Source organism: Pelophylax lessonae (assembly GCF_965119305.1).
Source record: "Pelophylax lessonae genome assembly, chromosome: 2".
NCBI lineage: Eukaryota > Metazoa > Chordata > Amphibia > Anura > Ranidae > Pelophylax > Pelophylax lessonae.
The window spans coordinates 296,216,565-296,241,969 of record NC_138769.1 but is presented as its reverse complement, the minus strand read 5'-3'; the positions used below and the strand labels follow the sequence as shown (position 1 = coordinate 296,241,969).

The window sequence follows — 25,405 nt, the reverse complement described above, 5'->3', positions numbered from 1 at the left end:
GGCGTTGGACCAGCTGAAGGCCCAAAGAGTGATAACGGAGGTTCCTGAGAACGAAAGGTTCAGGGGTTTTTACTCAAACTTGTTCATAATCCCCAAACCAAGTGGAGATGTGAGACCTATTCTGGATCTCAAAGCTCTAAACCAGTTTCTGAACGTTTGTACTTTCCATATGGAGTCAAATCGTTCAGTCATAGCCTCCCTGCAGGGAGAGGAATTTCTAGTATCCGTAGACATCAAGGATGCATATCTTCACGTGACTATATTCCAGGCTCTTCAAAAGTTTCTACGCTTTGCAATAGAAAACCATAATTTTTAGTTTGTGGCCCTGCCCTTCGGGTTAGCCGCAGCTCCAAGAGTGTTCACAAAGATCCTAACTCCAGTGTTGACTGTTCTAAGGTCCCAAGTATCTGTAATAGGATATCTGGACAATCTATTACTAATAGATCGATCAGCTTCGGCTTTAAGCCGAAATGTCCTTCAGACAGTACAGTTACTAGAAAGTCTGGGTTAGATACTGAACTTGGCAAAGTCAGCATTACAGCCGATCCAGCATCTGGAATATCTGGGTCTTCTTGTGGACACAGTTCAGGCAAAGATAGTCTTGCCAACAAGAAAGGTCACAGACATGAAGGATCTGGTTCAGTCTGTAGTAAGGCTGAGATATCCTTCTATACGTCTTTGCATGATGTTATTGGGGAAGTAGGTGTCCTCATTCAGAGGCAATTCCCTATGCTCAATTCCATGCCAGACCCTTACAGAACAACATTCTGTCTACATGGACCGGAAGGGTTCAGTCTCTGGACTCGTCCATGTCTCTGGTAGCAAGAGTACATCAAAGTCTGAATTGGTGGTTGGTAAACAGAAATCTGGAGAAGGGGAAATCCTTTATTTCAGTAACCTGGAAGGTGGTGATTACAGTAGCCAGTCTCTTCCGGCTGGGGAGTGGTTCTGGAGGAAGCCACTGTCCAGGGGAAATGGTCTTGGGTGGAGAAAGGTCTCCCCATCAACATTCTGGAAATCCAAGCAGTCTGTCGGGCTCTGAAATACTGGACACCCAGACTTCAGGACCACCCTGTTGGGGTGCAATCCGACAATGCCACGGCCATGGCTTATATCAACCATCAAGGAGGCACAAAGAGTCAGTCAGCCCAGATAGAGGTGGATATCATCCTATCCTAGGCAGAGAGGTTTGTGCCATGCCTGACAGCAGTTTTTATTCCAGGAATAAAGACCTGGCAGGCAGATTTTTTGAGTCGTCAACAGATGTTTCCAGGGGAATGGTCCTTACATCCCGAGATTTTTCAATCAATCTGTTTACGCTGGGGGGTCCCAGACGTAGGTCTGTTGGCATTCAGGTTCAACAACAAGAAGATTTGTGTCCAGGACCAGGGATCCACTCGCAGTCGGAGTGGAGGCTTTGATGACTCCTTGGGATGAGTATTCCCCGATTTATGCCTTTCCTTCGGTACAGTTGATACCGCGTCTGTTGCGCAGGATCCAGCTGGAGGGGAAGCCAGTGATCCTGGTAGCTCCGGCATGGCCGAAGAGAGTTTGGTATACACAAATACAAAGGTTGGCAGTGACAAGGCCTTGGGCTCTTCCACTACGTCTGGATCTACTCTCTCAAGGTCTGAAATTCCCCCCTGCTGTACAGTCTCTAAATTTGACAGCTTGGCTATTGAAGCCCTAATCTTGAAGGAGCGGGGTGTATCTGTCCCTGCAGTTTATAGCCTGATAAATGCTAGGAAAACAGTCTCTAGAAACATTTATTACAGGGTCTGGAAATCCTACATTACCTGGTGTGAATCCAGGAAATGGCATCCTTGCAAATATATCATCAGGAGAATTCTACCTTTCCTTCAAGCAAGGGTAGATATGAAATTAGCCTTGAGCACTAGTAAAGGGCAAATTTCAATCTTATCAGTTTTCTTCCAAGAACCGATCGCTTCCCATTCGTTGGTTCAGACCTTAGTCCGGGAATGGTACGTTTGCTTCCGCCTGTGAAGCCACCATTATGTCCTTGGGACTTAAATTTGGTGCTGGCAGTTTTACACAGACAGACTTTTGAACCTCTGGAGCAGGTTCCCCTGGTTCTTTTGACCAGGAAATTGGTCTTTTTGATTGTGATAACTTTGGCTAGAAGGGTAACGGAACTAGCAGCTCTTTCTTGTAAAGAGCCATTCTTGATTTTTCATCAAGATAGGGTGATTCTACGTACACACCCAGGTTTTTTTGCCCAGGGTGATGTCAGCCTTTCATTTGAATCAGGACATTATACTACCTTCCTATTTTCCAGATCCTTACTCAGAGGAGGAAAAGAGGAGGAAAAAATAGTAATCCCCGTTGCCTATCATTCTTCATCAAGTTCTTACAACATCTGTCAATAATTTTCTATATTATTGTATTGTGCCTCATTATAAACCCCTTAACACTGCACACTGGTGGACCTGTAGCATGTCACTGCTGTGATTGGCTCTTATAGTGGTACGTCAGATGTCACTCATGCTGATAGTAGAAGAACGAAGCAGCAGACAGAAAGTACACTTAGTGCTCTTATCCACTTTAAGACCAGGCCTATTTTTGACACTTTTTGTTTACAAGTTAGAATCAGTATTTTTTGCTAGAAAACTACTTAAAACCCCCAAACATTATATATTATATTTTTTTAGCAAAGACTCTGGAGAATAAAATAGCAGTCATTGCAATATTTTTTATCACGCGGTATTTGCGCAGCAGTCTTTCAAACGCCATTTTTTTGGAAAAATTACGACAAATCACATTTCACTGCATTTAAAAAAAACTAAACAGTAAAGATAGCCCATTTTTTTTTGTATATTGTGAAAGATGATGTCACGCAGAGTAAATAGATATGTTATGGTTTAAAATTGCGCACACCCGTGGAATGGCGACAAACTACGGTCAATAAAAATCTCCATAGGCGACGCTTTAAATTTTACGGTTACCAGTTTAGAGTTAGAGTGTAGCTCTTTTTTTTAAATGATTGCTCATTGTTCTTCTTTACCTCTCTCACCAAGGCTCTTCTCCCCCGATAGCTCAGTTTGGTCGGACGGCCAGCTCTAGGAAGGGTTCTGGTCGTCCCAAACGTCTTCCATTTGAGGATTATGGAGGCCACTGTGCTCTTAGGAACCTTAAGTGCAGCAGAAATCTTTTTGTAACCTTGGCCAGATCTGTGCCTTGCCACAATTCTGTCTCTGAGCTCTTCAGGCAGTTCCTTTGACCTCATGATTCTCATTTGCTCTGACATGCATTGTGATCTGGAAGGTCTTATATAGACAGGTGTGTGGCTTTCCTAATCAAGTCCAATCAGTATAATCAAACACAGCTGGACTCAAATGAAGGTGTAGAACCATCTCAAGGATGATCAGAAGAAATGGAAAGCACCTGAGTTAAATATATGAGTGTCACAGCAAAGGGTCTGAATACTTAGGACCATGTGATATTTCAGTTTTTCTTTTTTAATAAATCTGCAACAATGTCAACAATGCTGTGTTTTTCTGTCAGTATGGGGTGCTATGTGTACATTCATGAGGAAGAAGAATGAACTTAAATGATTTTAGCAAATGGCTGCAATATAACAAAGAGTGAAAAATTTAAGGGGGTCTGAATACTTTCCGTACCCACTGTATATAGATAGATAGATAGATAGATAGATAGATAGATAGATAGATAGATAGATAGATAGATAGATAGATAGATAGATAGATAGATAGATAGATAGATAGATAGATAGATAGATAGATAGATAGATAGATAGATAGATAGATAGATAGATAGATAGATAGATAGATAGATAGATAGATAGATAGATAGATAGATAGATAGATAGATAGATACTTAAACTGTATGGCTATGCTGTGGTTCCTGTAGGCTTTGCGTGTGTGCGGGGGGTCGGGGGGCCTCCATGTCCATTCTGCTTGGGGCCCCCAAATTCCTTCAAACGGCCCTGATTGTACTGTATATGTTTATATACAGTATCTCACAAAAGTGAGTACACCCCTCACATTTTTGCAAATATTTTATTATATCTTTTCATGTGACAACACTGAAGAAATTACACTTTGCTACAATGTAAAATCGTGAGTGTACAGCTTGTATAACAGTGTAAATTTGCTGTCCCCCCAAAATAACTCAACACACAGCCATTAATGTCTAAACTGCTGGCAACAAAAGTGAGTAAACCCCTAAGTGGAAATGTCCAAATTGGGCCCAAAGTGTCAATGTCTTGCACTGCCTTAACCCTCTTGGGCATGGTGTTCACCGGAGCTTCACAGGTTGCCATGGAGTTCTCTTCCACTCTTCCACGATGACATCAGGAAGCTGGTGGATGTTAGAGACCTTGCGCTCCCCCACCTTCCATTTGAGGATGCCCCACAGATGCTCAATAGGGTTTAGGTCTGGGGACATGCTTGGCCAGTCCATCACCTTTACCCTCAGCTTCTTTAGCAAGGCAGCGGTTGTCTTGGAGGTGTGTTTGGGGTTGTTATCAAGTTGCAATACTGCCCTGCCGCTCTGTCTCTGAAGGGATGCTCTGCTTTAGTATGTCACAGTACATGTTGGCATTCATGGTTTCCTCAATGGACTATAGCTCCCCAGTGCCAGAAGCACTCATGCAGCCCCAGACCATGACACTCCCACCACCATGATTGACTGTAGGCAAGACTTGTCTTTGTACTCCTCACCTGGCTGCCGCCACACACTCTTGACACCATCTGAACCAAATAATTTAATCTTGGTCTCATCAGACCACAGGACATGGTTCCAGTAATCCATGTCCTTAGTCTGCTTGTCTTCAGCAAACTGTTTGCGGGCTTTCTTGTGCATCATCTTTAGAAGAGAGCTCTGGGATGACAGCAATGCAGACCAATTTGATGCAGTGTGCGACGTATGGTCTGAGCACTGACAGGCTGACCCCCCACCCCTTCAATCTCTGCAGCAGTGCTGGAAGCACTCATATGTCTATTTCCCAAAGACAACCTCTGGATATGACGCTGAGCATGTGCACTCAACTTCTTTGGTTCGTTCTGAGTGGAACCTGCCATCGTAGAGCAACAATTCTTTTTCTCAGATCCTCAGAGAGTTCTTTGCCATGAGGTGCCATGTTGATCTTCCAGTGACCAGTATTAGAGAGTGAGAGCGATAACACCAAATTTAACACACTTGAGACTTTGTAACACTAACAAGTCACATGACACTGGGGATGGGGAAATGGCTAATTGGGCCCAAATGTACACTGTTATACAAGCTGTGGACTCACTACTTTACATCGTAGCCAAGTGTCATTTCTTCAGTGTTGTCGCATAAAAAGATATAATAAAATATTTACAAAAATGTGAGGGGTGAACTCACTTTTGTGAGATGCTGAATATAAACCTCTGGTCGGGAAGCAGTTACACTGGGATCATGGCGGCAGCTGTAACCATTAACCTAGCAATGATTTTTACAGCCGGCGACCCGTTTTTAGGTAAAAGTGATCCAAGTGGCTTCACAGCCACCCAATCGCTTTTACAAGCTTCAGAAATGGGCCCCCACCATGTATTTGCATTATTTGTTAAAGATATTTTATTATAATAGTAACACAGAGGTCCATTATCCTTATATACTACCTAGAAGGGGGAGTCTGTTTACAGGTTCAAAACCCTCTGAGCATTTTTTCATTGATATTATTTTTTCCCTCTATATATTTAAGTTTTTTGGATCCATTAGTCTTATTTTTGTCTCTATCTTTTTCATATGAGCAATCCATAGCAATATCGAAGTTATTTACTTTTGTACAGTGTAATCTTGAGATGCTTATTAGCTCGATTTAATGTTTTCCTTTATACAAGCCCTGATGAAGGAGGAGGTATTTCCCCCGAAACACATTGGCTCTACTTATCACCTGTGAACTTACAACTCGAAAAAAGATTTTTGAATATTTAACAAGTGTGACAAATTTTTCACTTAGTGCACCTCTACACTCAGGGTGACAAGGCCAATACACAATTTCTCTGCAAGACAATCAGCATTGTCACCCTGATTAAGAATGTGGAAAATACATTTGCTGGCAAGATTAATCTGTAATAAAACTATGTAACAGGAGGGACTCAGAAAAACAGAAATGACTGTGTTATTGCTAATGACAAATTGCATCATAAACAGTATGTATTTTTCTATGTGTCTTATAGTTCTTCTTTACATGCTGGGTTTAGCTTAATTTTTTTATATTTCCATTATTAAATGTCCATTTTGTGCATTTGTTGTAAATATTTATATACTGTAAAACAGCTGTATATTGCTAATTCAGTAACCATTCATATTTCACATGTCCTCTAGCTTCCTAATTTTACCATTAATTACGCCTCATGCACACTGCGATTTTACAGATGCTGTTTTGGGCATTTTTTGGTAGGAGGTTAGTGGCAGGAAAAAAAACCCTCTGCCAGTGCGTTTTGGAGCAGCAGCATTTTGGCAGAAAAATTGCTGAAAACTCCTAAACTCGGCCCCCAGAACCCGCCGCCCCATACATAGTACCCCTACTCATTCACCCAAAAAAAACTGTAGTGCAAAAAAAACACAGGAGGCAGTTTTTGACAAGTTCTTTGTTAAAAAAACAAAAAAAAATGTCCCCCAGTGTAGATTCATCATCAATCACGATGCTTGCTGCCACAGGCCAACCCTAAGAAAAAAAAGTTCCATCACCAACCAGGGAGCATGCTGGGTCCGTGCCATCACAAAAGGCAGGGCCTCGCTGTGAGTTCACTGGGTTACCCTGCCCCTTAGTTTAACGGTGGGAGGCAGTGTTTTTTTTTCTGGGTTGGCAGCCGGTGTTTAACATGATTGAAGGTGGATCTACACCGGGGGACATTGTTTTTTTAAATAAAGAACTTGTCAAAAACTGTGTGCATTTTTATTTACTTTTGAGACTTTTTTTGTGAATGAGTAGGGGTACAATGTACTCCTACTCATTCACATGGGAGGGCCAGGATCTGGGGGCCCCCTTGTTAAAGGGGGCTTCTAGATTCCAATAACACCACCCCACACCCCCACACCCCCACAACCAACGGGTCAGGGTTGTGGGGAAGAGGCCCTTGTCCTCATCAATATGGAAGAGCCCCCCCCCCTGCCCCAAAGCACCCCCCCCCCATGTTGAAGGCATGTGGCCTGGTACGGTCACTAGCCCCCCCTTTCCTGGCCTGCCAGGCTGCATGCTCTTATAATGGTCTGGTATAGATTGGGGGGACCCCCACACTTTTTTTTTCATAATTGTTAATTGGCGTCAACTTTTTTTTACATTCAGCTGACAGTTGATGACTCATCTTTTGCTAAAGACGCGGTGAACAGCTTCCCGGCTCGCTCATTAACAACCAGCTATTAACTGGTTGTTTAGTACGTGGCGGTTGGCTTGCCTACCCACTTCTTAACAACCAGCTATTCGCTTGTTGTTAGGGATGCCGGCGGCCCGCTCCTTAAAGCTTATGCTACTAAACGTAGCTTATACAGTACACTCTGCTAAACACTGCTAAACGTGGGATCTAGTGCTTTTTTTTAATATAAATTTTTAGCTTTATACTGTGCATGAAGCCTTATTACTAAATTGTGCTGTTGTTACTGCTGACTGGGTAAAGAGTAACAACTATGTAGTGTAGTGCATCCATGGTCACATGGCATCTCAAGTATAACACCTATTTTGGATTGGGGGGGGGGGGGTCAGACTTTTGTGGGGCAGAACTTCACAGAAGAATATTGTATATGATATTGTTCACAATATAAGCAAACAATTTCCCAAACATGTCTGCACTAGAATATTTGACATCATACTCTCCTGTATACCTTTCTAATGGTGTCAGAACTCAGATGCTCTTGCTTTTTGGCCGTATTGGTAATGCCGCATGCAATGTTTTAATAACAGTTCTTCTCAATTATACCACTCTAGGCCCCAGGTGTCCCTGCAACCTCAGGCGATGAGGAGTCCTCGCGAATTTCAATTACTTTCTTCAGGCTGTTCCGTGTTCTACGTTTGGTAAAGTTATTGAGTCGAGGAGAGGGAGTCAGGACTCTGCTCTGGACCTTTATAAAATCCTTCCAGGTAACTAAAGACTTTTTATTAAAAAGATTTGTGCAATAAATCTGAGTATGGTTCATTTTACTGAAATTAGCATGTTAATATGTTTTTTGCTTTTATTTTGCCCACAAAAATGGAATTAAACCTGATCACTAAAATCAGTTTTAGTAAACTTCCCTGACTATGTTTAGCTATGTGATTTGTTTCAGCTACTATGGTTTATTAAGTACATATGTCTGCTGAGCATGCATTGACTTAAAGCGGAGTTCCGGCCTCGAAAACAACTTTGCACCATCCGCTTTCTTTTTTTTTCCTGAAAAAAAATTGTATAGTTTCAATTTTTTTTTGTTATTTACTTACCTTGTTTTTAAAGAAAATATACTTACCTTCCTTCCTCTTCCTCCCTCTGAGGGCACGGTTCGCGCCGTCTCTTCCTGCTTGCATTGACTCCTGGGAGGTGAGCGTCATCGCTCCCAGGAGTCAATGCGCCTGCACCGGCCCTGCTCGTCACTTCCGGAGCAGGCACGTCATTCCCTGCTAAACAGCTTCTGGGCATGCCGAGAAGCTGTGCCGGGATGACGAGCAGGGCATTCTGGGACTTCCGACGTCACCGACGAGGACACCGAAGAGGACGCTCCGGCTTCAGCTGCCCACACCTGAGATGGCAGCACCGGACAAGACATTTTCAAGGTAAGTATTTCTTCTAAAAGGTAAGTGAAACAGGGGACAGTTCAGAGGCTATCGTTGCTGAAAAATGCACTAGCCCTGACTGTCCCGGGGGTATTTCAGGGTGGAACTCCGTTTTAAGTGATACTATGACAGTCATTTTAAAGTGGAACTACACTTCATCTGAGCACCACAAACCAAAAATGTGATTAAATTCATTTTTAATATTCAAAGCAAACGTACATAAAAAATAGAGAAAATGTAGGCTCCAACAGGTTCAAACACCTTTAGTCTGCATTGAATAGTCTATATAGAATCATATAAAGTCTTTGAAGATGCATAAAATAGTCCAGAAGATCATGCACCAGGGAAGCATTTCTATCTGATCTGAAACGTGTTGCTGTCCTGACTCCGGGGACGTCATCCTGCCGACGCTGTGGGTCACGTGTGCGTTCCACCACCATCTCGGAAGTGTCTGGCCAGCATCCCTGTGCATCCCACTGCATGGTAGTGGATTCTGATGGCTCCCCCAGCAGCTTATCCACCACAGCACTCTCTTATATGATGAACCCAGCAATTACCTATGTGAGTTGCAAATTGTCACTTTTAATTTGGATTAAAATATTTTATACATTCTACACTTGGAGGCGCTTTTCTATTTTATTTTGTGTAAACAAAGCAAACTCGCCCATCCATCCTTGTCTCCATGCTTTATTTTATTGAGAAACCACTCCCTAGTAGTGTTGAGCGAACACGGACTGTATTATTCGTGTTCGTACCGAATAATTGGATTTTTTGTACCCGAACACGGACACGGACACTTTACTGTATGTTCGGGTAAAAATCCGTGTTCGGTCGTTTTATTTCCGGGTTTTGCATGCTTTGGCGCTCTTTTCATGGCGGGCTTTCAACAGCCAATCAACAATCGTTTAACTGGTGTGCCTTAAGCCATCCCAGCCATGCCTGCAAATGTCTCAGTAGCTGTGATTGGCCGTCTGAAGCATGTGACCAAGTCTTTATAAGTTCGAGGCAGCCGCAGCGGCGTCATTATGCTGCTTAGATTCAGGGACAGAGCACACATCAACGTGCTGGCTGCTGATTAGGGAAAGATAGGCAGGAAAAAACCATTTGTGTCCGGATAGAATTGAGGGACAGGTCGGAGTGTTTAGGCAGGGCGAGTTGTAGGCATTTTAGGGATAGAGTCTGCTGAATTATATAGGGTCAGTGTCTTCTACAAACTACAATCGATATTGCTGTGTGGGGGGTGGGGTCTGCACTCAATCCTGATCTACGATCTCTTCTCAATCCTGTTAGGGACAGAGTCTGCTGAATTTTAGGGAAACTGTGTTCTACAAACTACAATCGATATTGCTGTGTGGTGTGGGATTGGAGATAGGCAGGTGTCAGTGATCCACATCCATTTTTCTGTGTGTGAGCTGCAGTGAACACAATCTTTTTGGGCTGCAGTGAACACAATCTTTTTGGGCTGCAGTGAACACAATCTTTTTGGGCTGCAGTGAACACAATCTTTTTGGGCTGCAGTGAACACAATCTTTTTGGGGTGCAGTGAACAAAATCTTTTTGGGGTGCAGTGAACACAATCCTTTTTGGTGTGCAGTGAACACAATCTTTGTGGGGTGCAGTGAACAAAATCCTTTGTGGGGTGCAGTGAACACAATCTTTTTGGGGTGCAGTGAACAAAATCCTTTTTGGGGTGCAGTGAACAACATCCTTTTTGGGGTGCAGTGAACAACATCCTTTTTGGGGTGCAGTGAACACAATCTTTTTGGGGTGCAGTGAACAAAATCCTTTGTGGGGTGCAGTGAACACAATCTTTTTGGGGTGCAGTGAACACAATCTTTTTGGGGTGGAGTGAACAACATCCTTTTTGGGGTGCAGTGAACAAAATCCTTTTTGGGGTGCAGTGAACAAAATCATTTTTGGGGTGCAGTGAACACAATCTTTTTGGGGTGCAGTGAACACAATCTTTGTGGGGTGCAGTGAACACAATCTTTTTGGGGTGGAGTGAACAACATCCTTTTTGGGGTGCAGTGAACAACATCCTTTTTGGGGTGCAGTGAACACAATCTTTTTGGGGTGCAGTGAACACAATCTTTGTGGGGTACAGTGAACAGAATCTTTGTGGGGTGCAGTGAACACAATCTTTGGGGGGTACAGTGAACACAATCTTTGTGAGGTGCAGTGAACACAATCTTTGTGGGGTGCAGTGAACACAATCATTGTGGGGTGCAGTGAACTCAATCTTTGTGGGGTACAGTGAACACAATCTCATACTGAAGGTTTGAGGGTGCTGCCTGTTCCATACTCCCCCTACTCCTCATCTAGCCTTTTAGGGGTACAAACAATAGTAATTGGGGCCTAGTGTGGTTGTGTACGTGTGATATACATACACTTTTTTGGGATCATATTTTCTATTCCGCTATTTAATCAAAAACCTTTGGGGATCAGTTAAATTGGGGGATAGTCTGTGTTGGTACGTGTGAGAGAGATCCACCTTTCCAAGTTGTTGGGGTTCATCTCATACTTCTGAAGGTTTGAGGGTGCTGCCTGTTCCATACTCCCCCTACTCCTAGCCTTTTAGGGGTACAAACAATAGTAATTGGGGCCTAGTGTGGTTGTGTACGTGTGATATACATACACTTTTTTGGGATCATATTTTCTATTCCGCTATTTAATCAAAAACCTTTGGGGATCAGTTAAATTTGGGGATAGTCTGTGTTGGTACGTGTGAGAGAGATCCACCTTTCCAAGTTGTTGGGGTTCATCTCATACTTCTGAAGGTTTGAGGGTGCTGCCTGTTCCATACTCCCCCTACTCCTAGCCTTTTAGGGGTACAAACAATAGTAATTGGGGCCTAGTGTGGTTGTGTACGTGTGATATACATACACTTTTTTGGGATCATATTTTCTATTCTGCTATTTAATCAAAAACCTTTGGGGATCAGTTAAATTGGGGGATAGTCTGTGTTGGTACGTGTGAGAGAGATCCACCTTTCCAAGTTGTTGGGGTTCATCTCATACTTCTGAAGGTTTGAGGGTGCTGCCTGTTCCATACTCCCCCTACTCCTAGCCTTTTAGGGGTACAAACAATAGTAATTGGGGCCTAGTGTGGTTGTGTACGTGTGATATACATACACTTTTTTGGGATCATATTTTCTATTCCGCTATTTAATCAAAAACCTTTGGGGATCAGTTAAATTGGGGGATAGTCTGTGTTGGTACGTGTGAGAGAGATCCACCTTTCCAAGTTGTTGAGGTTCATCTCATACTTCTGAAGGTTTGAGGGTGCTGCCTGTTCCATACTCCCCCTACTCCTAGCCTTTTAGGGGTACAAACAATAGTAATTGGGGCCTAGTGTGGTTGTGTACGTGTGATATACATACACTTTTTTGGGATCATATTTTCTATTCCGCTATTTAATCAAAAACCTTTGGGGATCAGTTAAATTGGGGGATAGTCTGTGTTGGTACGTGTGAGAGAGATCCACCTTTCCAAGTTGTTGGGGTTCATCTCATACTTCTGAAGGTTTGAGGGTGCTGCCTGTTCCATACTCCCCCTACTCCTAGCCTTTTAGGGGTACAAACAATAGTAATTGGGGCCTAGTGTGGTTGTGTACGTGTGATATACATACACTTTTTTGGGATCATATTTTCTATTCCGCTATTTAATCAAAAACCTTTGGGGATCAGTTAAATTGGGGGATAGTCTGTGTTGGTACGTGTGAGAGAGATCCACCTTTCCAAGTTGTTGAGGTTCATCTCATACTTCTGAAGGTTTGAGGGTGCTGCCTGTTCCATACTCCCCCTACTCCTAGCCTTTTAGGGGTACAAACAATAGTAATTGGGGCCTAGTGTGGTTGTGTACGTGTGATATACATACACTTTTTTGGGATCATATTTTCTATTCCGCTATTTAATCAAAAACCTTTGGGGATCAGTTAAATTGGGGGATAGTCTGTGTTGGTACGTGTGAGAGAGATCCACCTTTCCAAGTTGTTGGGGTTCATCTCATACTTCTGAAGGTTTGAGGGTGCTGCCTGTTCCATACTCCCCCTACTCCTAGCCTTTTAGGGGTACAAACAATAGTAATTGGGGCCTAGTGTGGTTGTGTACGTGTGATATACATACACTTTTTTGGGATCATATTTTCTATTCCGCTATTTAATCAAAAACCTTTGGGGATCAGTTAAATTGGGGGATAGTCTGTGTTGGTACGTGTGAGAGAGATCCACCTTTCCAAGTTGTTGGGGTTCATCTCATACTTCTGAAGGTTTGAGGGTGCTGCCTGTTCCATACTCCCCCTACTCCTAGCCTTTTAGGGGTACAAACAATAGTAATTGGGGCCTAGTGTGGTTGTGTACGTGTGATATACATACACTTTTTTGGGATCATATTTTCTATTCCGCTATTTAATCAAAAACCTTTGGGGATCAGTTAAATTGGGGGATAGTCTGTGTTGGTACGTGTGAGAGAGATCCACCTTCCAAGTTGTTGGGGTTCATCTCATACTTCTGAAGGTTTGAGGGTGCTGCCTGTTCCATACTCCCCCTACTCCTAGCCTTTTAGGGGTACAAACAATAGTAATTGGGGCCTAGTGTGGTTGTGTACGTGTGATATACATACACTTTTTTGGGATCATATTTTCTATTCCGCTATTTAATCAAAAACCTTTGGGGATCAGTTAAATTGGGGGATAGTCTGTGTTGGTACGTGTGAGAGAGATCCACCTTTCCAAGTTGTTGAGGTTCATCTCATACTTCTGAAGGTTTGAGGGTGCTGCCTGTTCCATACTCCCCCTACTCCTAGCCTTTTAGGGGTACAAACAATAGTAATTGGGGCCTAGTGTGGTTGTGTACGTGTGATATACATACACTTTTTTGGGATCATATTTTCTATTCCGCTATTTAATCAAAAACCTTTGGGGATCAGTTAAATTGGGGGATAGTCTGTGTTGGTACGTGTGAGAGAGATCCACCTTTCCAAGTTGTTGGGGTTCATCTCATACTTCTGAAGGTTTGAGGGTGCTGCCTGTTCCATACTCCCCCTACTCCTAGCCTTTTAGGGGTACAAACAATAGTAATTGGGGCCTAGTGTGGTTGTGTACGTGTGATATACATACACTTTTTTGGGATCATATTTTCTATTCCGCTATTTAATCAAAAACCTTTGGGGATCAGTTAAATTGGGGGATAGTCTGTGTTGGTACGTGTGAGAGAGATCCACCTTTCCAAGTTGTTGGGGTTCATCTCATACTTCTGAAGGTTTGAGGGTGCTGCCTGTTCCATACTCCCCCTACTCCTAGCCTTTTAGGGGTACAAACAATAGTAATTGGGGCCTAGTGTGGTTGTGTACGTGTGATATACATACACTTTTTTGGGATCATATTTTCTATTCCGCTATTTAATCAAAAACCTTTGGGGATCAGTTAAATTGGGGGATAGTCTGTGTTGGTACGTGTGAGAGAGATCCACCTTTCCAAGTTGTTGGGGTTCATCTCATACTTCTGAAGGTTTGAGGGTGCTGCCTGTTCCATACTCCCCCTACTCCTAGCCTTTTAGGGGTACAAACAATAGTAATTGGGGCCTAGTGTGGTTGTGTACGTGTGATATACATACACTTTTTTGGGATCATATTTTCTATTCCGCTATTTAATCAAAAACCTTTGGGGATCAGTTAAATTGGGGGATAGTCTGTGTTGGTACGTGTGAGAGAGATCCACCTTTCCAAGTTGTTGGGGTTCATCTCATACTTCTGAAGGTTTGAGGGTGCTGCCTGTTCCATACTCCCCCTACTCCTAGCCTTTTAGGGGTACAAACAATAGTAATTGGGGCCTAGTGTGGTTGTGTACGTGTGATATACATACACTTTTTTGGGATCATATTTTCTATTCCGCTATTTAATCAAAAACCTTTGGGGATCAGTTAAATTGGGGGATAGTCTGTGTTGGTACGTGTGAGAGAGATCCACCTTTCCAAGTTGTTGAGGTTCATCTCATACTTCTGAAGGTTTGAGGGTGCTGCCTGTTCCATACTCCCCCTACTCCTAGCCTTTTAGGGGTACAAACAATAGTAATTGGGGCCTAGTGTGGTTGTGTACGTGTGATATACATACACTTTTTTGGGATCATATTTTCTATTCCGCTATTTAATCAAAAACCTTTGGGGATCAGTTAAATTGGGGGATAGTCTGTGTTGGTACGTGTGAGAGAGATCCACCTTTCCAAGTTGTTGGGGTTCATCTCATACTTCTGAAGGTTTGAGGGTGCTGCCTGTTCCATACTCCCCCTACTCCTAGCCTTTTAGGGGTACAAACAATAGTAATTGGGGCCTAGTGTGGTTGTGTACGTGTGATATACATACACTTTTTTGGGATCATATTTTCTATTCCGCTATTTAATCAAAAACCTTTGGGGATCAGTTAAATTGGGGGATAGTCTGTGTTGGTACGTGTGAGAGAGATCCACCTTTCCAAGTTGTTGGGGTTCATCTCATACTTCTGAAGGTTTGAGGGTGCTGCCTGTTCCATACCCCCCCTACTCCTCATCTAGCCTTTTAGGGGTACAAACAATAGTAATTGGGGCCTAGTGTGGTTGTGTACGTGCGAGATACATACACTTTTTTTGATCATATTTCCTATTCCGCTATTCAATAAAAACCTTTGAGGATCAATTGAATTGCGGGATAGTCTGTGTCGGTACGTGTGAGAGAGATCCACCTTTCCAAGTTGTTGGGGTTCATCTCATACTTCTGAAGGTTTGAGGGTGCTGCCTGTTCCATACCCCCCCTACTCCTCATCTAGCCTTTTAGGGGTACAAACAATAGTAATTGGGGCCTAGTGTGGTTGTGTACGTGCGAGATACATACACTTTTTTTGATCATATTTCCTATTCCGCTATTCAATAAAAACCTTTGAGGATCAATTGAATTGCGGGATAGTCTGTGTCGGTACGTGTGAGAGAGATCCACCTTTCCAAGTTGTTGGGGTTCATCTCATACTTCTGAAGGTTTGAGGGTGCTGCCTGTTCCATACCCCCCCTACTCCTCATCTAGCCTTTTAGGGGTACAAACAATAGTAATTGGGGCCTAGTGTGGTTGTGTACGTGCGAGATACATACACTTTTTTTGATCATATTTCCTATTCCGCTATTCAATAAAAACCTTTGAGGATCAATTGAATTGCGGGATAGTCTGTGTCGGTACGTGTGAGAGAGATCCACCTTTCCAAGTTGTTGGGGTTCATCTCATACTTCTGAAGGTTTGAGGGTGCTGCCTGTTCCATACCCCCCCTACTCCTCATCTAGCCTTTTAGGGGTACAAACAATAGTAATTGGGGCCTAGTGTGGTTGTGTACGTGCGAGATACATACACTTTTTTTGATCATATTTCCTATTCCGCTATTCAATAAAAACCTTTGAGGATCAATTGAATTGCGGGATAGTCTGTGTCGGTACGTGTGAGAGAGATCCACCTTTCCAAGTTGTTGGGGTTCATCTCATACTTCTGAAGGTTTGAGGGTGCTGCCTGTTCCATACTCCCCCTACTCCTCATCTAGCCTTTTAGGGGTACAAACAATAGTAATTGGGGCCTAGTGTGGTTGTGTACGTGTGATATACATACACTTTTTTTGGATCATATTTTCTATTCCGCTATTCAATAAAAACCTTTCTAGGGCAAGATCTTAAATTACAGAAATATGAGGAGACCGTCAAATAAGGGCCGTGGCCTGGGTCGTGGTGCTGCTGGTAGAGCTCCTGTTGCAAGGAGAGGACATGGTCGATCTGTGCCAGCTACACGCACAAGTGAAACACCTTCCTCAAGTGTGAGTAGGCGACAGAACCTGCATCAGTATTTGGTAGGGCATCAAACGCCCCTAGAAGTGATGAGGCCAGAACAAGTTGAGGCGATAGTAGATTGGTTTGCTGCTGACAGTGCCTCCAGTTCCTTCACATTGTCTCCCACCCAGTCTACTGCAGAAAGGTCAGAGTTGGCACCTGCAGCCAATGTCCAACCGTCTTTCACCTCACCCCCTTGCAAATCAGGCCAGCAGTCTGAGCCCCAAGCCATACAGCAGTCTCTTATTCTTTTTGAGGACTCTGTCAGCAGGGTTTCCCAGGGCCATCCACCTAGCCCTGCCCCAGAAGTGGAAGAGATTGAGTGCAGCGATGCCCAACCACTTATTTCTCAAGATGAGTACATGCAAGGATCATCGCAGCACGTCTCCGATGATGACGAAACGCAGGTGCCAACTGCTGCGGCGTTCAGCATTGTGGAGACCGACAAGGAGGGCAGGGGTGAAGACTGGGTGGAAGATGATGTGGAGGACGATGAGGTCCTCGACCCCACATGGAATGAACGTCATGCAGGTGAACTGAGTAGTTTGGAGGAAGAGGCGGTGGTCGCACAGAGCCACCAGCACAGCAGAAGAGGGAGCAGGGTGCAGAAGCGGAGCGGCCGTGCCCTAGACACTACGCCCGCTACTGCCCAACGCAGCAAGGGAACGAGCGCACCAAAGTCAGCTCAAAGGAGTTCTCTAGCGTGGAAGTTCTTTAGAAAATGTGCTGATGACAGGACACGAGTGGTTTGCACCCTGTGCAATCAGAGCTTGAAGCGAGGCATGAACCTTCTCAACCTGAGCACAACCTGCATGATCAGGCATCTAAGTGCAAAGCACGAGCTGCAGTGGAGTACACACCTTCAAAACCAAGAAACGTCTCTGGCTCATCCTGCTTCCTCTTCTGCTGCAGTCTCGGCCGCTCCAGCCACATCTGTAGTGATACCGGCACCTGCCACCCCGCAAACAGACGATCTGTCAGCAACACCACCACCTGGGTCACCAACAACCATCTCCACAATGTCCCGTGGAAGCGTTCAGCTTTCCATCTCCCAAACACTTGAGAGGAAGAGGAAGTACCCCCCTACCCACCCGCGATCCCTGGCCCTGAATGCCAGCATTTCAAAATTATTGGCCTTTGAAATGCTGTCATTCCGTCTGGTGGAGACGCACAGTTTTAAAAACCTTATGTCGGTGGCTGTCCCACAGTACGTCGTGCCCAGCCGCCACTACTTTTCCAGGCAAGCCATCCCTTCCCTGCACAACCAAGTGGGGGAAAAAATCAGGTGTGCACTGCGCAACGCCATCTGTGCCAAGGTCCACCTAACTACGGATACGTGGACCAGTAAGCACGGTCAGGGGCGTTATATCTCCCTAACGGCACACTGGGTAAATGCAGTGGCGGATGGGCCTGAGGCGGATAGCAATTTGGCGCATGTCCTTCCACCACCGAGGATTGCAGGGCGCTTCAGTTTGCCTCCTGTTCCTAACTCCTCCTACTCCGCTTCCTCATCCTCTACCGCCTCCTCATCCGGACAGCGTAACACCTTCACCACCAACTTCAGCACGGCCAGGGGTAAACGACAGCAGGCAGTTTTACAACTTGCCTGTTTGGGGGACAAACCACACACCGCGCAGGAGTTGTGGAGGAGCATGGAACAGCAGACAAATGAGTGGTTGCTGCCAGCGAGCCTCAAGCCCGGCCTGGTGGTGTGCGATAACGGGCGAAATCTCATAGCAGCTCTGGGCCTAGCCGGTTTGACGCACATCCCTTGCCTGGCGCATGTGCTGAATTTGGTGGTGCAGAGGTTCCTTAAAAACTACCCCGATATGTCAGAGCTGCTGCAGAAAGTGCGGGCCGTTTGTGCGCACTTTCGGCGTTCTCACCCTGCTGCTGCTCGCCTGGCAGCGCTGCAGCGTAACTTCGGCCTTCCCGCTCACCGCCTCATATGTGACGTGCCCACAAGGTGGAACTCCACCTTGCACATGCTGGAAAGACTGTGCGAGCAGCAGCAGGCCATAGTGGAGTTTCAGCTGCAGCACGCACGCGTGAGTCGCTCTGCGGAACAGCACCACTTCACCACCAATAACTGGGCCTCCATGCGAGACCTGTGTGCCTTGTTGCGCTGTTTTGAGTACTCCACCAACATGGCCAGTGGCAATGACGCCGTTCTCAGCTTAACTATCCCACTTCTATGCCTCCTTGAAAAAACAATTCGGGCGATGATGGAAGAGGATGTGGCACAGGATGAGGAGGAGGAGGAGGATGAAGAGGTAACATTTCCAAGGCTTTCAGGGCAGTCATTCGCAAGGGGCTCCGAGGGTGGGTTCCTGCACACGCAAACGCCAGGGACGCAATTGTCCAGCAGGGGCACAGTTCTGGAGGATGAGGAGGATGAGGAGGAGGAGGAGCTGGAGGAGGAGATGGAACCATGTTCACAGCAGGGTGGCACCCAGGCCAGCTCATGGCCATCACTGGTGCGTGGCTGGGGGGATACAGAGGACACGGACCATACACCTCCCACAGAGGACAGCCTTTCGTTGCCTCTGGGCAGCCTGGCACACATGAGCGATTACATGCTGCAGTGTCTCCACAACGACCGCCGAGTTGCCCACATTCTAACTTGTGCTGATTACTGGGTGGCCACGCTGCTGGATCCCCGTTACAAGGACAACGTACCGTCCTTAATTCACTCACTGGAGCGCGATCGCAAGATGCGCGAGTACAAGCGCACGCTGGTAGACGCCATGCTGCTGGCATTCCCATCTGACAGCGGGGCCACAGTGGAAGCACAAGGCAGAGGAGGAGGAGGAGGAGGTCGCCAACGCAACCAGGGCACCGCCAGCACCTCAGAAGGCAGGGTTAGCATGGCCGAAATGTGGAAAAGCTTTGTCAGCACGCCACAACAAACAGCAGCACCAGCAGCTCAGATGGAACGTCTTAGCAGGAGGCAGCATTTTACCAACATGGTGGAGCAGTATGTGTGCACACGCCTACATGTAGTGAATGACGGGTCTGCCCCCTTCAACTTCTGGGTCTCCAAATTGGGCACATGGCCTGAGCTTGCCCTTTACGCCTTGGAGGTGCTGGCGTGCCCTGCAGCCAGTGTATTATCTGAACGGGTATTTAGCACGGCTGGGGGCGTTATAACAGACAAGCGCAGCCGCCTGTCCAGAGACAATGTGGACAAGCTCACGTTCATTAAAATGAACCAGGCATGGATCCCACGGGACTTTTCCGTACCTTATGCAGAATAGCAATGGATACCGACCTTACCCACCCATTGTTCCATTTTTGCTCTTTCTCACTCTTTTGGGGTGTACCCTCATTTAAAATTTGTGAAAAGAAGCAGTGTTGGCTACCTCGTCCTCCTCCTCAGGGCCAGATTAATGTAGGGGCTATTGGAGCTGCAGCTCCAGGCCCCTACCTTTTATATAGGCCCCGGGTTGGCCATATTCACTGTTACCGCTCTTCTGTCACTTGTAAACACAGAAGTCTGGCTTCTATGCTCGCTTCCCCAGGCAGCACCCTCAGAACCTCCCCACACAGCGTGAAGGCCGGACAAGGAGGGACAGTTGGCGATGCATGGATGTGTTTATGGGCTTCAGAGACAGCATCCCATGTTGAATTAGGCATGCATGGCTGCACCCTTCCTCCTCTGGGTGCATGGCAAGGCACGGCCCTAAGGCCCTTCAAAATCCTCAGCACCAAGCCCATGATGCTGTTAATCCGGCCCTGGTCCTCCTCCACCGCCGCTTCCACCTACACCGCCCATAGGTGTGCGCAGCCTATTGCATTAAGGTGTGCACCCCAAAGTTGAAATACACATGCATGTGTTTGCCAGCAGGGAGAGTAATGTATCGGGGCCATGTACCTGTAGGCAAGGAGAAATAGAGCAGAGCAGGTCCCAGGGAGATCTTTCCCATCTCCTCACTGGCAATGCTATGTGCCCTAGGTGATTAGGGTGTGCCCAGGCACACCCAGCACACCCTGTGCGCACGCCTATGTCACCGCCACATCCACCACCACCTCAACCTCCCTCCTACTCCATATGGGCCTCGTCCTTCAGAGATGAAGAAGAACATTGTTTTATTTTTCTGTTTTTTTTTGTTGTTTTAAGTTATTTCCCTATCCACATTTGTTTGCAGAGCACTTGCCATGCTCTTAATTACGTTTTGCTGCCATTTGCAGCACTCTAGCCCTTTCCTTTGGTGTTTTAGAGCCATTTTAGTGCCTTAAAGTTCGGGTCCCCATTGACTTCAATGGGGTTCGGTGTCCGGGAAAAGTTCGGTAAAAGTCCGGGACACGGACCCGGACTTTTTTTTAAAGTTCGGCCGAACCCGTCGAACACGGACATCTAGGTGTCCGCTCAACCCTACTCCCTAGCACTTCTGCAAGTGTGGCCATCTTGAGTAAGGGCAAATGATTCATGTAGTATTTAATTCCTGGAATCCACCTGCCCTTAGCTCAGACATCCAAGCAGGAGAGGTTACGCTTGACTGAGAAAGCCCCTCCTCCCCTACTGAAGTCTCCTGGGATATATTACATCATTTGCCTAGGCATGGAAACCAGAAAGTCACTGAAGAAATGTAAAAAAAAAAGGTTATAAGAAGAAAATATGATATATTTTCCTGTCCATTTACTAATACTTGCAGCATAAAGATTAAAAATAGTCAATGTTGATTGAGAGAGTGAAGTTCCGCTTTAATGTATATCTTTTGGTATGCATGAGCTAACCACTATACAGTGTTCATGGTAATCTTTATTGCTTTAATACTCTTGAAATGAAATGAGATACCCATTTGTTTTGTATTTTTCCTCAGGCACTTCCATATGTAGCCCTTCTCATTGTAATGCTGTTTTTCATCTATGCAGTCATTGGGATGCAGGTAAACATCTACTAACCAAATGTTCTTTTAAAGTTGTAGTATCTGTTTTATCTGTTTTTTTTACATGGCATACTATAAATAGACATTCCTCCATACATTAAACAACTTGCTCACAACGTACTGTATGTAGACAAAGGACACACCCCTGCAATGCCTTTAGTCACATGAACCGTGAAAAAATAGATTATGCAAAAAATGGCTAGTTAAACCCGCATGTACTTTTTTTGTATCATTCAAACATATTAAAATAGCATAACGTATAAGTTACAGGTTGGATTAAAGGTTTAGTGTACTATGCTACTTTTGGAAGTAAATAATACAATATTAAACAAATAAACATTAGACCAAAAGGAGGGAAAATTGAGAAGGAAAGATGACTAGAGGGATTTGGGTCCAAAACAGGGACAGTCTCTCTGAGTCAGGGACAGTTGGGAGCTATGTATTTTTTGGTATTATTGCTCATATCTGTAAACAGTGAGTTCCCAAACTTGCTTACCTTCAACATATAGGCAACATTACCAACTGACATTAAAATTGTATCCACTGATATTGTAATGTATATCCTGAAGTTACCAAAAAGACATATTTTGTACTGGGGTTGGTTTACTAAAGGCAAATAGACTGTCTACTTTGCAAAGGGCCGTTTCTCCAGAACTTGGTAAATTAGGTAAACCTTCACTTTGCAAAGAATACCCAATCACATTCCAGGAAAATTTAAAAAATTGAATTTTTGCTTGCACATGATTGGATAATGGAAGTCAGCTGAGCTTTTTCTCATTTGCTTAGCACTGGAGCAACTGCATTTGCAGAGTATAACTGCACTTTGCAAAGCACACAGTCTATTTTCCTTTAGTAAATAAACCCGTACTGTTGCCTTCTGTCACCATGTCATGGAGTGTGAAGAGGAGTTCTGGCTTTTACTATTTTTTCTTGTGCTTATGGTTCAAGCTGAGCAATCAAGTATTATTAGTTTAGTGCTTTTAATTAAACAAGTGAGGAAGTGCAGGAACCCAAGCAACACATCAGATATTAGACAGACTTCTCAGCTGAGATGATTGTTTTCTGTGGGTCGATAAAATGTAAATGAAAATGACATGCTTCCATTTCATTTCATATTTCAGCTTATAAAACATACTTGTAGTATGGAAAGCATTTCTATTACCAGTTCTGTAAAGTTATTTTAAGTCATTAATAAGTAATATCCAATGTCTTTGCGTTTAATTTATATTTAGGTATTTGGCAAAATCGCATTGGTTGATGGAACACATATAAATCGGAACAGCAATTTCCAGACGTTCCCCCAGGCTGTGTTGTTACTTTTTAGGTAATAATTTTATTTGTCTTCAGCAATTATATAAATTAAAACAATATGTTCAGATGGTTCATTTTATGTAATGAAATACTGTATGTATTGTCATACAGAATAGGATATTATGGAATGGTGTCGCGCTAGTCCATATCACACAAGAAATACTGATAAAACAGCTGATGAAAAAGCAAGTCCCAAGTGTGCTGGCAGAGTCCTCACCGCTCCATAGGACAGCGTATATTGTTTTATAAAAGGATTTATTCCATAAAATATGACAAAGTTTCCAAAGGTCAAATAAGCACCATTCGGCAAAGATCGGCAAAGATTTAGGCACACCCTTTGAAAACGTCACCGGATGTGACGAAACGCGTCAGAACGTGGTACGCACAACGTGACGTGCATTGGAACGCAAGCCGGATTTACCTCCGCTTGCCACTCTCCAAGGTTTACACCATTGAGTCACGGAAACTTTTAAAACGATCTCTGCCGATCTTTGCCGAACGGTGCACAAAGATGAATTTTAAATGATATCATTTTAGTCCCAGGAATATTAAGAATACACTATTAATTTTTGTTTGCACACAATCTTGCACATTTAGCGCTGTAGATAGCCCCTACCAGGACTATTTTTTTCATATATACTTTTATACTACTGCTGCTGCTAATTAATTATAGTTTGTCACATTATTTAATATTTATACTTTTAGAATTTATCATAACTCCTAGGCGCGGGGAGTACCCCCTCTTTTTAGGTGTTACTTTTTATATATTAGTGCATCATGTCAATATATGATCAAACAGATCACTTCTATCTTTCATAATATTTTTTATAGATGCGCCACTGGAGAGGCCTGGCAAGAGATAATGTTGGCTTGCTCCTATGGAAAACTGTGTGACCCAATGTCAGATTATCATCCAGGCGAGGAATACACATGTGGAACAAGTTTTGCATACTTTTACTTCATCAGTTTCTATATGTTGTGTGCTTTCCTGGTAAGATTTAGTATTTGCAAGTTCTTTAACAGTAAAATGCTCTTTTTGAGATCAGTACTCAAGTAATTCTATCATTTAATTTTACAGATTATCAATCTCTTTGTTGCTGTTATCATGGATAACTTTGACTACCTGACCAGAGATTGGTCAATTCTGGGTCCACATCATCTTGATGAATTTAAAAGGATTTGGGCCGAGTATGACCCTGAAGCAAAGTATGTATTGTAAAAAAGCTATACTTAATGGAGCATTCTCCATGTTTTTTTTTTTTTAATCCATGTTTTATTTATTGATATATTTTTCTTTAACATACATATTTACTATAGAAACACCTCAATACAAAACAAACCACTTAAAAAAATATCAAATTAAATCCAACATATATTTAAAACCTTCCACATTCTAATCTATCCTATTCTGCTGGTCCCAAAAAAAACCTATAGAAAGTAATACTCAAAGATTCCTGGGTTTGTTAAATCTTTTATATTATTACCAATTTAGTACCAAACCAGATACCTAAAGCCATTCTGATTAAATATTTTGAAATTTATGTAAAACCACCCTATGCTGAAAAGTCAACTGCTCTAATTTCAAATTGACTGTTCATATAGTTTTCCCCACTGAAATTAACTTTCAAGCAAAAAGCAATACTCTGTAAGGCAGCCCTTACATTGGTCATTTTATTTGTTTAATCAGCAGGTTGAACGGAAAAATAAAAACCTGAAACCCCCAGCCATATATTTGAGGTAGATGGGGGAATCACTCCCACTAAACTATTCTGTTCTGATTGCGGGGAGACTGGCGGCACCGATCATGCATACATTTTTCAACATACTGGTTGTACAGACGTCGATCAGTGGATTGACTTCTTTACAACCAGCTTGGCCATACAATGATTGGGGGATATTTACCAATTCAATATAAATGTTTTAACATTATTATTCAGCAGTCAGAGGCTATTTATAGGCTGCTTAAAGGTGAGTATTAAAAACACAATTAATTTAGCGTGCTTGGGGGTTGCCTTAAAGCTGTATGTGAATTTACAGAAAATTAAAACTCTAAGGGATAACATCAATGATATCAATGTTCATATAAAAGAACATCTGGGTAGCAGTGACCATAATATCATTTCATTTAATGTTAGCTGTAAGCAAAAAACACATACAGGAAATATAAAAACCCTTAACTTTAAGAGAGCAAATTTCCCAAGGATGAGGGCTGCTCTCCCCAATTTAGACTGGGAGGGAATATTGGCATCGATGAGCACAGAACAGAAATGGGGATTTTTTTTAAAAAAGACTGTATGCAAACTTACTGCAAAGTATAATCCCATTGGCAATAAGTTTAAAAGGCTAAAAAATAAACTTATGTGGCTCACGGCCAAAGTTAAAAAAGCTATAAAAAATAAGAAAAGAGCTTTTAAAAAATATAAAAATGAAGGAACACTATCATTGTTTAATTGTTACAAAGAATATAACAGAATATGTAAAAAGGAAATCAAGGACGCAAAAATTCAAAATGAACAACAGATCGCAAAAGATAGTAGGACAAACCCCCAAAAATTCTTCAAATATATTAATAGTAAAAAGGTTAGGTCTGAGCATGTAGGCCCTTTACAAAATAATCAGAAGTGGGT

At 43.6% G+C, this 25,405-nt stretch overlaps 1 protein-coding gene across 1 annotated transcript in view; it reads left to right on the top strand.

Annotated features, from left to right (window-relative positions):
* The window catches only part of CACNA1S (calcium voltage-gated channel subunit alpha1 S), a 240,535-nt gene that overhangs the window by 189,229 nt on the left and 25,901 nt on the right, over positions 1-25,405 (top strand). Inside the window, exons 31-35 of the mRNA XM_082244590.1 lie at positions 7,934-8,086; positions 21,402-21,467; positions 22,700-22,791; positions 23,610-23,769; positions 23,857-23,984. Coding sequence (XP_082100716.1) covers positions 7,934-8,086; positions 21,402-21,467; positions 22,700-22,791; positions 23,610-23,769; positions 23,857-23,984 — 599 coding nt within the window. The remainder of the gene's footprint in view (positions 1-7,933; positions 8,087-21,401; positions 21,468-22,699; positions 22,792-23,609; positions 23,770-23,856; positions 23,985-25,405) is intronic.